Consider the following 13,459-nt stretch of genomic DNA (forward strand, 5'->3'; position numbering starts at 1 on the left):
TCCCTCCCTCCCTCCCTCCCTCCCTCCCTCCCACTTTGCCCCTCCTACACAACACTTTTTGAACGCTCTTTAAAGGCTGGAGGAGAGAATACTTCGCTCATACGACAAACCAAACGACGGGGTTTACAACCGCATTCCAGGATCTATTTGGGATTATAGAACACATTTCTCACATCCTCCGTAATAAATATTTCGTTAATTTCGATTGAATAAAAATTTCGCAGACGAGAGAAAGATTGGGACGACACAGTTTTGAGTGTCTAGATAACATTAACCTAACTTTGTATTTTACTGGCGAGGCGAACAATTGTTCTCGAGCATCGTGCTTTGCTTGAATTGCCATGCACGAGAGTTAAAAAAAGAAACATTGGAATCCATGCTGTCGTTCAAAGAGGTACGTTGATACATTTTTATGTCATATTTGTAACTTTTTTGTGCTACAATCCAGGACAGACGCAGCTCGTGTTTCGAATGATCAGACGCTCTACATAACGTCCTCAGAGTAACGGCATTCGAACTTTTATTATACTTTTGATGCCGTCTTGAGCGATGCAACCGTTTTCGCTTTTTGAGTACATTTACCCGCATCTATAAATGTCTTGATATGTCAACGTTACACCCAGATAATGAATAGTTAGAAGATTAAGTATAGATTACAGACCTGTTGTATTTGCTTTATAATCAGAAGCCTGTTCGTTAGTATTTACATTTAGTAATTTGGCAGACGCTCTTATTAACAAATAGCTAAATGCCAATGCCAATGTTTTGTATGATCATAGACGCTCTTTACTGTGACAGATGTGGCTCTATGTAACACTTAAATAAATAGAAGATACCTTAATAGTTACTTTACTTTTGTTTTAAGGATTCAATGAAAATGTCTGTCTGCACTCACGAGAACCGCAAGTCGAGAGGCAGCAGTGCGTCCATGAACATCTTCCTGTTCCACAAGTCCTCTTACGCCGACAGCGTCCTCATGCACCTCAACTCCCTGCGGCAGCAGCGGCTGTTTACCGACGTCCTGCTGCACGCCGGCGCGCGCTCATTCCCCTGCCACCGCGCCGTGCTCGCGGCCTGCAGCCGCTACTTCGCAGCCATGTTCAGCGGCGGGCTACGGGAGAGCCAGGCCAGCGAGGTGGACTTCCGGGACTCGGTCCACCCCGAGGTTCTGGAGCTGCTCCTGGACTACGCCTACTCGTCGCGTGTCGTCATCAACGAGGAGAATGCCGAGTCGCTCCTGGAGGCCGGAGACATGCTGGAATTCCAGGACATCCGAGACGCGTGTGCGGAGTTCCTCGAGAGGAACCTGCACCCGTCCAACTGCCTGGGGATGCTGCTCCTTGCCGATGCACATCAGTGCACTAAGCTCTCCGAGCTCTCCTGGGGAATGTGCCTTGGTAACTTCCCGGCCATCTGCAAGACAGAGGACTTCCTGCGGCTGCCGAAAGACATGGCGGTCCAGCTGCTGTCGCACGAGGAGCTGGAGACGGACGACGAGAGAGTTGTCTATGAAACCGCCCTCAGCTGGATCAACTACGACCTGGAGCGACGCCTCTGCCACCTCCCGGAGATCCTGAGGGCCGTCCGGCTGGCGCTGCTGCCCGCCATCTTCCTCATGGAGAACGTCTCCACGGAGGAGCTGATCAACGCCCAGGCCGAGAGCAAGCAGCTGGTGGACGAGGCCATCCGCTGCAAGCTCAGGATCCTGCAGAACGAGGGCGTGGTCACCAGCCCGTTGGCCCGGCCGCGGAAGACCAGCCACGCCCTCTTCCTGCTGGGCGGACAGACCTTCATGTGCGACAAGCTCTACCTGGTGGACCAGAAGGCCAAGGAGATCATCCCCAAGTCTGACCTTCCGAGCCCCAGGAAGGAGTTCAGCGCCTGCGCCATCGGCTGCAAGGTCTACGTGACAGGTGGGCGGGGCTCCGAGAATGGGGTCTCCAAAGATGTCTGGGTGTACGACACGTCCCACGAGGAGTGGTCCAAGGCAGCTCCCATGCTGATCGCCCGGTTTGGCCACGGTTGTGCCGAACTCAAAAACTGTCTCTACGTGGTGGGCGGACACACGGCCGGCACTGGCAGCCTCCCGGCCTCCCCCTCCCTATCCCTCAAGCAGGTGGAGAAGTACGACCCAGTCAGCAACCAGTGGGCCATGGTGGCCCCTCTCAGGGAAGGGGTTAGCAACGCGGCCGTCGTCAGCGTGAAGCTCAAGCTGTTTGCGTTTGGTGGTACCAGTGTCGCCCACGACAAGCTCCCCAAGGTGCAGTGCTACGACCCTCAGCAGAACCGCTGGAGTGTCCCGGCCTCCTGCCCGCAGCCCTGGCGCTACACCGCCGCTGCCGTCCTCAACAACCAGATCTTCGTCATGGGAGGGGACACCGAGTACTCTGCGTGTTCGGCCTACAGATTCAGCAGTGACAGCTACCAGTGGACCAAGGTTGGAGATGTGGCGGCCAAGCGGATGAGCTGCCAGGCGGTGGCTTCCGGAAACAAACTGTTTGTGGTGGGCGGGTATTTCGGGACCCAGCGGTGTAAGACCCTGGACTGCTACGACCCAACGCTGGACGCTTGGAACAGCATCACGACCGTGCCCTACTCCCTGATCCCCACCGCCTTCGTCAGTACCTGGAAACATCTACCGACCTAACCTTTTCAGAGTAGGTGGGCTGACACAGCCAGCAACTCTAGCAGTTTAGACTATTAACACCTCAACACCTCCAAATCTGTCTATGAATCCAACAGCACATATTGAGCATACAGAGTGTATTTACGACAGATATCAACCACATACAGCGAATAACCCAGATAGCAGATGACCATTCAACCATGGTGTAGGAGAGCTTTCATAGCCTGCAGAGCCTCAGAGCCGACCGGAGGGAGCAGAGTCATGAGCGTTCCCTGGGTGAGGTGGTGGTTCCCTGGGTGAGGTGGTGGTTCCCTGGGTGAGGTGGTGGTTCCCTGGGTGAGGTGGTGGTTCCCTGGGTGAGGTGGTGGTTCCCTGGGTGAGGTGGTGGTTCCCTGGGTGAGGTGGTGGTTCCCTGGGTGAGGTGGTGGTTCCCTGGGTGAGGTGGTGGTTCCCTGGGTGAGGTGGTGGTTCCCTGGGTGAGGTGGTGGTTCCCTGGGTGAGGTGGTGGTTTGTCTTGTGTTCTGCAGATCCCTTAGGTACGGGAGGCGGGGAGGGTCGTTCTGAAGTCTTTGGCGGTGGCCTTTATTGTTTATTGAAGTGAGAGTCCTGGGTGGGCTGAGACCCACGAGGACACAGCATGAGAGGGAGGGAGGAGAGGGGGAGGAGGAGAGTTGGAGGGTCACTGCTCTGTCCCTGACAGAAAGCAGAGCACGCTCTCAGAGGGGGTCTTTGTTGCTCTGGGAATGCCCTCTCCCTGGACAGGCGTTCCTCACTACCTCTGAGCCTCGCTCCCAGACAGGCTGGCTTTTGTCCAAGCTGTTTGATTAGGAGGTGATAAAGGACAGAGGTGGCGTGTTTGTCAGCCTTCACTGGTCGCTAATGGTTATTGTCCCCTGTTTCCTTATAAAAGGAGATGCTGTTTATTGGAAAGTCTGCTCTTAAGAAACTTTTTCCCAGTAAGATGCTTGCAGAAATAAATCTTGACAATGTGCCCTAAGTGCAGACTTTGTTTGTTTAAAGTCCAAGTTGAGTTTCTCATGCTATGTGATGTCTCATCATTGTATAAAGATGAAGCACAAAAGATCCTCTGAACTGCCTTGAGCACCATAAGGACCAGGAAAGACCTTGCTTAACTTCCTGTAGCTGTTAACACTCACCACCAAGACAGCAAGCTGACTTAGATTACACACAGGAAGCTGTCCTTTGTCCAGAGGTTTTCCCAAGCCTTGTGAGAGAGGGGTGGGAAGGGAGAGACGTAGGAGAGGGGCGGGAGAGGGAGAGTGGGGGGAGAGAGAGGGGGGGAGAGGAAGAGATTTGACTAAGGGAGGAATAATGTGTTAGTCTGTTACTCCGCAGAGGAAAGACGAGTGAGAGAGAAACTCCATAGCGACCTGGCCGGCCTCTGGAATGTTGCCCACCTATGCAGGGCGGTAAACCCCAACCGCGGTGGGCCCATTGAGAGGGTTATTAATGTGTTTAGAACGGCCCCATAGACACTGGACTGGGCCCCATCAAGTTTTATTACCCCTCCAACCAGGAGAGCTGGTCTGCGGAGGATCTGAGAAGTCTTTAAGTGTCCCTGTCCGCCTCTCTCTCTCTTTCTCTCTATCTGCATGTCTCTGTGCCTCTCTCTATCTGCCAACTCCTGTTCACTCCTTCCTATATTCACTCTATCATGGTCACTCCATCTGCCACTGCCTAAAAAGCTCTTGACTCTTTCTCTGCTTGTTGTGTAACTCCTTTTCACTTCTCAGTGGTAGACCAGAGCTTTCAGAGTTCAGGATAATGTGCTTTTTATGTAAAGAACAGATTAACAGTAGATTTTTTATTGGAAATGGTAATGAAACACACAATTCACATTCATAACAATTTGTAATTGGGTTAGTATCGGAACTGAATAGACTGTTGTAGACGAAAGCTAAAGATTAGAAGATGGAAGAATTAACGTTGGAGAGCATTAGAAACGTGCTGGGATTTGTCATGTTTGCTTGACCTTTTCTGGTTTGTTCAACTCTCCTCAGGCCTCCCAAGAGAAGAAGAGAGGAGGAGGAGCAGGTGGGGGAGCAGGAGGAGCAGGAGGAGCAGGAGAGCACAGCTCAACACGCAGGACTGGAGAGTCGGTGACGAGTGAGATCATGTCAGGTTTACATAAAGGATGAAACTATCTTTTAGTTTTTGCATCGTATTTGTCTATTGAGACTGATCCAATCATTCCTTACTTTATCAGTGGCAGTAGTATTATGTTAGGCGTCCAGTAACAGAGGGTTAGTTTATAGGGCTGTTTCAGCCCGTAAATGAATGAGGAAGAGTGTTAGTAATAGGTGGCTAAAATGAGATGTTTGACTGGATCTGCTGTGCTCGGTCTGGACCAGTCCAGGCTGGGTCATCATCCTGATCAGTCACCAGTAACCAGACCGGTCTGGACCAGTCCAGGCTGGGTCATGGGAGGAGACCGGCTTCGGTGTGAGTGAGACCTGTCATTGATCCAAGGATCTTGCAGTTATTGAACGTTTCCTTACTGTGGACTTGTACCATAAACACGTGTCACCGATGTAAATTGGTTAAACTCACACCTCAAGTATAAATACTGTCCATCCTCATTGGCGTAGCTGTCAGAGAGCCTGAGTTTGAATACCAGTGTGGGAAACTACGCCCGTTACACACGTGCACACTAGCCAGAGATCCTCATGAGGAGCAACGCAACTACGCCCGTTACACACGTGCACACTAGCCAGAGATCCTCATGAGGAGCAACGCAACTACGCCCGTTACACGCCAGGAACTCACGCCAGGAACTCAAGAAGACATGTTTCATACACTCAACTCTGCAACTGAATGTTTTTGACAGAATGCTATTTGTTTAACAGAATGTAGTTTCCCTTCTTCTGGCTGCTTGTGTTGTTTTACACATTAAGTTAACTTTGTTTTTGTGTTGTTACTTGTAATTGTTTGCACATTTTCTTCTGACCCAGCAACATGTACCTCAACATGTTAATATTGAGGATTTGCCAAATTCTATGTAAAGCCTGGAGGAACAGAAGATACTTCTCTTTGTTCTCTTGTTACCGCGGGAACTGAGGTCTATGGGATTTCTCATTCTCATGATGGATGATTACACATGGATGATTTCCTAAAGAAATTACATGTCAATATATATATGTGTGTGTGTGTGTGTGTGTGTATATATATATATATAGAACCCTTATAAACAATATCTATAAATGCCTTGAGAGTTGGTTACTTCCAATTTGTGTTCAGGTATACAAATCACAAATGTAGACATCTAAGTGTTGTTGATGGTTAAATATGTAACATTTTGCAACTGATCAAGGAAGAACAGTTTCTCTATTTGGCTTGACAGGAATCGTCTTGCTAGTCTTGTAATTTGTGTTACTGTTTGACTGTGTGTCTTCTAAGCGCCACAGCAGGGTGAATCACGAGTACATTCCTTCCTGTTTAACAGTGTAATACACAGTGGAAACTAATCATTTTGCTTAAACTTTAACAGACGTTTCCATTTCATTTTCTATTTGTTTACGGACTTTGTTTTGTGTTTTCCCAAAAACATTTGGTGGCGTTTGTTCAGAGCTGGGTTGGTGTTCTTGATATTCTGGTGGCATTGTGACGCACCCTGACGAATATTTACGTATCGCTTGACTGCATATGGATGTTATTGATATTAAGGTATTTCTTGACTGCATAAGGATGTGCTATCAGGAAGTGAAACATGGTACAGGAGACAGGACGTGTTGTGTTTGTAGACATTCCATTTTGTCAGACAGAAGTCTCCATTTTGTACAAGTGTATTCTTTTTCACAGTGTGAAATTCATATTAAAAATAAGAGTTTTTCCTCTTCAATGTAAAAGCTGAGTTTAGTTCTTGCTTGTTTGTGTAACCGTGAAGGGGAGCGTAAGTTGAAATAGTTACACGCCTCATAAACATGAAACACTGGCATCATGGCTCACTGATGTGTCAACTCGATTGAACACAAAATAAATGTATTTCTAATTGTTTTTTAAACGGTTTTGGATCCTCCTTCAATGTCCTATGCATACATGCCATAGTCATATACAGGTGTCATCACATACCATAGTTAATACAAACAGCTCAATTCTGACAGGTTCCGGAAGTATCTGAATCAGGTAGAAATACCAGTTCAACTTGTTCCAGAGGGTTCACACACCACCAGATACTCAAAACACCCAGGTGATGACAAATAAGAAGAACATGACACAAATGCTGCATCATCGCACACCTGATCTCATCTGGGATAGTTTCCCATGTGGATTAAGTGTCTGACTCAGACACAAACAATATGAGTAATGTGAGAGAGGAGCAGACACAGGAAGTGCTCTGAGCTAAAGGACACAGCAGACAGGAAGTGCTCTGAAGGACACAGCAGACAGGAAGTGCTCTGAAGGACACAGCAGACAGGAAGTGCTCTGAAGGACACAGCAGACAGGAAGTGCTCTGAAGGACACAGAAGACAGGAAGTGCTCTGAAGGACACAGCAGACAGGAAGTGCTCTGAAGGACACAGCAGACAGGAAGTGCTCTGAAGGACACAGCAGACAGGAAGTGCTCTGAAGGACACAGCAGACAGGAAGTGCTCTGAAGGACACAGCAGACAGGAAGTGCTCTGAAGGACACAGAAGACAGGAAGTGCTCTGAAGGACACAGCGTTCACCCTTGTCTTCATCTGTGAAATTAGTACTTCAGAAGAGAGCCTTCAGGAGAGATGGCTTGAGGGTGACATGAATGGTATTTAAACACAATATAGTCCAGAAGTGCAGTTGACATTATCATAAAATGCCAACGCACAAATGAGTAAGAGTCTGGCTCAAGATGTTATGTAAGCATTTCACATCTCCCCTGAAGGATGACCACACTGTACCAGTCAGGAATACCTCTGAGGAGTTGTGACGGCGTGATGAAGAGTGGATGGCTGGGGAGGACGGCGTGATGAAGAGTGGATGGCTGGGGAGGACGGTGATCAGCTCTTCTTCCCTGGCAAAGCACTGCAAAAGTCACTGCATGATATACATTTTAAGACATACCGCCAAGCCCTTGTCTAGATTGATCTTAATCTGTGTCCAAATCTGTTAATCTGTGCGCTGGTTACCAGCGCTGCAGGGTGGAGCTCACATAGGGGACAGCAGTGTGAAGCCGTGGTCCTCTGGTTCCGCCCAAACCACATGGTTTACTCATAACGTCCCTTCTAAACCCTCACAGGGATGCTTTCTGTCTGGACCAATGAATCTGCACAGGAAGTGGAGTTTCCTGCCAGTGAGGAATGCTAACAAGCTCCCAGGAACACACCCCAGGGGCGGCCAGGGCTCGGTACTCTGCTCTCTCAAGTTGGGACCCATCAGGGTGACCATTAGAGAGATCTTAGGATCAAAGGGTTTGCGAACTGAATACATTATTATTATTATGTTATTTCTTCCTCTCTCTCTCTGTCTCTCTCTCTGGAAGGGCATGAGAACAGCGCTGGGTTTGGAGGAGACATTGTGAGAAATAACAATCAGAAGACAACATCACACCCAGTCTGGAGACTGGGTGTGAATGAGCCTCTGTGTGTGTGTGTGTGTGAGAGTGTGTGTGTGTGTGTAGACGATGTGTCCGTGTCCATGGCCTGCATGCGTTCATCCAGTGTGTGAGGGGTGTGACTCAATCTATTCAAGACTGTTTTATATTCCAAGCCAACATGAGCTGTCAATTCATCTCTAATCTCCTTCGCCTCACAAGCATCTGTCAATAACAAAGGTTTGAATGCGGGCTGGAGAGGAGGGTGTGGGAGACGGCTTATCTCAGTATCTCAGCTCTCTGTATCAGGTTCATGAGAATCACAGGTTCCCGTGCTTCTATCTCTGCTCATCACCCAACAACTGTCTTATCAGCCAATAGCACGCATCCTCAAACCCTGAGACCAGCTGTGGCTGTGTTTCCTGAGGAGAAAGAGATGAGATTTCATTCACTTCCAGGGAGCTGCATGTACCACAGAAATCTAAATGTGATAAGACTCTGTTGATAGTTATGGTTTGTGTCGGCAAAATGTTTCAGTTGTGGTCCGGATTTGACAGTGAATGAAAACAGTCTAAAATGAACACATTTAAAAATTGAGTAAGGGCACAAAGGAAGTCCTTTGTTTTGTTTTAAGCAGAACGCAAGAGGATTACAGTGACTCCAAAGCTAAATTAATTCATCACAGCTTTTCTCAAAAATTATTTTCAGGACTTCACCACTAGCAGACAAAAACAAGAGATACTTTGTCAGAATTTTCATCTAGCGCCATGGGTCTGTAAGACTGCACACCTGCAACGCTTAAAGAGTAAGAGCCAGAAGTCTGTTTACTCAGATGTGAGAAGCTACTCATCTCATGATTTCACAGAACCAACAAACGTAGACTGTCACAGTCCAGGTACAGATGCTCAACCCAGCGCTCCTAGAGAGTGCTGCGTCCCTACAGCTGCATGTGAGTGTGTGGGAGTGTGTGGGAGAGTGAGTGTGTGTGGGAGAGTGAGTGTGTGTGTGTGAGAGAGTGAGTGTGTGTGTGTGGGAGTGTGTGTGTGTGGGAGAGTGAGTGTGTGTGTGGGAGAGTGAGTGTGTGTGTGTGGGAGTGTGTGGGAGAGTGAGTGTGTGGGAGTGTGTGTGTGTGGGAGAGTGTGTGTGTGTTTGGGAGAGTGAGTGCGTGTGTGGGAGAGAGTGTGTGTGTGGGAGAGTGTGTGTGGGAGAGTGTGTGTGTGTGGGAGTGTGTGTGTGTGGGAGAGTGAGTGTGTGTGTGTGTGTGTGAGAGTGAGTGTGTGTGTGTGGGAGAGTGAGTGTGTGTGTGGGAGAGTGTGTGTGTGGGAGTGTGTGTGTGTGGGAGAGTGAGTGTGTGTGTGTGGGAGAGTGAGTGTGTGTGTGGGAGAGTGAGTGAGTGTGTGGGAGAGTAAGTGTGTGTGTGGGAGAGTGAGTGAGTGTGTGGGAGAGTAAGTGTGTGTGTGGGAGAGTGAGTGAGTGTGTGGGAGAGTGTGCGTGAGCGTTTAGCATAGTGTTTGTGTCGTCTCTTTGCTCTGGTCCCACGGCCGCTGTTCTTTGTGATTTCTCAGGGGTAGGGTGAGGGTTTGACCCTTGACCCCAGCTCACACCAGAGGTCACCCCCCCCCCCCCATTCAGGAGCTTCCCCTGGACCTGGGAGTGGAGACCCCCGCAAAGCACCCTGGGAAAAAATGAGGATCGGACCCGTTTCAAAGCGACCGAAGTATTTTTTTTGCAGGATGTTGTTATCTGCCTTTGTCCTGCTAACTGATGCAGGATGTTGTTATCTGCCTTTGTCGTGCTAACTGATGCAGGATGTTGTTATCTGCCTTTGTCCTGCTAACTGATGCAGGATGTTGTTATCTGCCTTTGTCCTGCTAACTGATGCAGGATGTTGTTATCTGCCTTTGTCCTGCTAACTGATGCAGGATGTTGTTATTTGCAGGATGTTGTTATCTGCCTTTGTCCTGCTAACTGATGCAGGATGTTGTTATCTGCCTTTGTCGTGCTAACTGATGCAGGATGTTGTTATCTGCCTTTGTCGTGCTAACTGATGCAGGATGTTGTTATCTGCCTTTGTCCTGCTAACTGATGCAGGATGTTGTTATCTGCCTTTGTCCTGCTAACTGATGCAGGATGTTGTTATCTGCCTTTGTCCTGCTAACTGATGCAGGATGTTGTTATCTGCCTTTGTCCTGCTAACTGATGCAGGATGTTGTTATCTGCCTTTGTCCTGCTAACTGATGTTTTGTTCGCAGTGCATTTTTAGGAATCATCAGAGACAGAAAGTCTCTAACCCTTTCTGAAATCTTGCCTCTAAGGGCTGCTTCCTCAGGTCAGCTGACGGGAGAGATTACACCACCACAGACAACCCTTCAGGGTGTTTAAATAGTCATTCATGTAGTTATGTAAGCTCATGTAAATAAGTCACGAGAGACCAGTACATCTACATACTGCGACTCCGTAGTCCATGCAAAACTGCTTCCTGACATCAACGGTTTCCCCCAGTTAGACATATTGCAGGCCCTCCAGTACCCCAGTCTGCCTCTAGTAGACTGCCCTAAAGTCTGCCTCTAGTAGACTGCCCTCAAGTCTGCCTCTAGAAGACTGCCCTCAAGTCTGCCTCTAGAAGACTGCCCTCAAGTCTGCCTCTAGAAGACTGCCCTCAAGTCTGCCTCTAGAAGACTGCCCTCAAGTCTGCCTCTAGAAGACTGCCCTCAAGTCTGCCTCTAGAAGACTGCCCTCAAGTCTGCCTCTAGAAGACTGCCCTCAAGTCTGCCTCTAGAAGACTGCCCCCAACCCCAGTAAGGCTGTTTACACACCAGCCCACAATCTGATTCCTGCCTAAGCTAACAACATCAACAGTGTCTCGCGCCAGCACCTCTCCCAGTCTGTCTGGATCCCCACAGTGAGAAGATCCCTGCCTGTCAGCTGACAGGGCCAGGAAGTGGCTCGACCACAAGGTGGATCCCACTGCCTCCACAGCCCAGGAGAGCGGGCCCAGTCGCAGGCCTGTCCTGGCCACACCAACCCCAGCGGTCAGCCCCAGCACACAGCCCTGACCGTACAGCACAAGCCTGGTCGTCTTCCTCTGTGTTCAGGAGCAGGGTTGGAGGACTGCGTTCAGGTGCCGTGTGTGTCCTATGGGCCTACGCGCCTGCCAGGGTTCTGCTATTGATTACGGCAGACGTGTGGGATGTAACGTACTGAGGAAAATGGAACAAGGTCTGGAAAAAACAAGTCTGTTTCCATGATGAATCAATTTACAGGGTGCTAGTTACAGCAGGATCTCTGTGAGCCCTTTGTTATATCATGGAATCCTTGTTTGGAAAGTTTCTTGTCTCCCATGAGCCATAAACTCTTACAGTTTTATTTCATAAAAATAACAGCATGATCGTTTGCACTCCAACCGCCAGTCCAAAAGCTTGGCCCTTTTGTCAAACTCTCTGAAACTGGTGTCGGAGTAACATAGCCCTCTTTAAGAGCAGCTTAGGAAACCATCCCGAGGAGGTCTGTGACCCCAGGATCTTCTCCTTCCCAGGATCCTCTCCTTCACACTGTTATGCTAATGAGTCTGAAGACTCCTTCCTCCCCCGAGGGTGAAGGGAACAGGAAGTGAGATCACAAGGCCTCCTTCCTCGTCCTCCAGGCTCTGTTCAGGACCATCACATAAACACCCCTACCCACACTCGCTACCTGGAGCAAAGACACTCACTGTAATCACCAATGAGACGTTTTCTGTCGTGTCAGCTCCATGTGACATCTATAGTTTATACTGAAACCTATTCCACACAGATGTAAATATAGATCCTCTCATTCCTCAGCCGTTTAATTTCCTGTGGTTGTGATTGAGATGATCTCAGTGCTGGCTGAGCCCCGGGCAGGGCTGGGTCTCTCTGATGGATGTCTGCTGTGTAAAAGCCCCCCTCGTTGTGTCAGGAAGATAGATGGGGCTAAGTGAGAACAGGGAGACATTAAACGCACAATTACTCTTTTTATCGCCCATGACGACGGCATGCTTCCTGTCCTGTCACACCATATGACTGCCAGCGTCAACCCTCACCCTCTCACCCTCACACCCCCTTGCCCTCACACTCACCCCCTCACTCTCACCCCCCCTCCCCCAAAGCTAATGGTCCAGCGAGGACCGCTCTCCTCGTGTTCAATCACACGGCCAGCAGAGAAAAGGTCACAACCTTCATGTGCCCTGGTGCTTTCATGGTTAACAAACTTGCCCCTTTGTGTCAGTTTAATTTGGAGAGGGCCATCAAAGTTCATTAGCAAGAGTAAGAGAGACGATGGTGTTTGATGTGGCTGTTTCAGACAGGCCTGGAGATCATGGTCATCCCCTCTGATTAAACCTGCTCTCCGTCTGTCCTCAACACTGGCTGGCCGGCTGAGGTTTGGACAGTCACCTACCCCCCCCCCCCCCCCCCCCCCCAGGCTCAGGCCGGCTGAGGTTTGGACAGTCACCTACCCCTCCCCCCCCCCCGGCTCAGGGTGACACAGTCCCCTCCCTCTCATGATTTTTATAAATAGATCTTTATGTGGAAACTGACCTTGAACGTCTATAACCTGAGATTTGAGACATGATGTCAGGATTGTTCCTCACAGCTGTCACTCTCCTCCCTCCAGGTCACAAGAGCACATCCTGTTCCTGTCTGTGTGACGGGCTCGTCTGACGGGGCGCAGGTGTGATGCTCACAGGATCAAGCGGGGGACAGGAGGAGCAGGTGGATCGTTTAGTTCCTCAGTCTCATCGCCCACCTGCCAGACGACAGACCTGCTCTCGACTCGGCCACATGGGGCAACTGTTAACAAGAGGTTTACATAAGGAGTACAGAACGCAAGCAAGTAATTTTTAAGTGTAGTGTGACAGGAAAGGCAGGGAGAGAGAGAGACAGGGAGAGAGAGACAGAGAGAGAGAGACGAACACATGCAGCGGCCTGCGTTCGAATCCGGCCTGGGCCCTTTACTGCATGTCTTTCCCTGTCTCTCTGTCTCTTTCTCTCTGTCTCTCTCTCTCCCTGCCTTTCCTGTCACACTTCACTTAAAAACTGTCCAATAAAGCATGACAATGGATCCCAGGCAGAGAAATGATCCAGTGGGGTCCCCCTAACTCCCAACACCACTTCAGCTTTCTAGGAACACCAAGCTCCTCTAAACAAAGGAAACCCAGAGAGGAATGGTTTTCAACAACAGCGGGCCACACTTGGGGGAACAGGAATGCATTCCTTTGTGTCGACATCACAGCAGATAATCCCTCCACCGCATTCTCGCAGTGACACCATGGGGGCACACCGCAGGGGGGCA

General features: G+C 49.4%; 1 protein-coding gene across 2 annotated transcripts; it reads left to right on the forward strand.

The window, feature by feature from the left end:
- The first annotated feature begins 108 nt into the window (after positions 1–108).
- Positions 109–6,497, forward strand: LOC134015256 (ectoderm-neural cortex protein 1-like). Of its 2 annotated transcripts, none has more exons than XM_062454663.1 (3): positions 109–394; positions 866–2,661; positions 4,648–6,497. In XM_062454663.1, exons 1-2 carry the CDS (start codon positions 377–379, stop codon positions 2,645–2,647), a joined length of 1,800 nt encoding a protein of 599 aa, XP_062310647.1. In that variant the 5' UTR covers positions 109–376; the 3' UTR covers positions 2,648–2,661; positions 4,648–6,497. The 2 variants fall into 2 exon arrangements, with proteins under 2 accessions (XP_062310647.1, XP_062310646.1); XM_062454662.1 differs by having other exon boundaries at positions 866–2,657.
- Positions 6,498–13,459: the final 6,962 nt, after the last annotated feature.

The sequence above is a fragment of the Osmerus eperlanus genome, chromosome 28 (assembly GCF_963692335.1).
Source record: "Osmerus eperlanus chromosome 28, fOsmEpe2.1, whole genome shotgun sequence".
Taxonomy (NCBI): Eukaryota; Metazoa; Chordata; class Actinopteri; order Osmeriformes; family Osmeridae; genus Osmerus; species Osmerus eperlanus.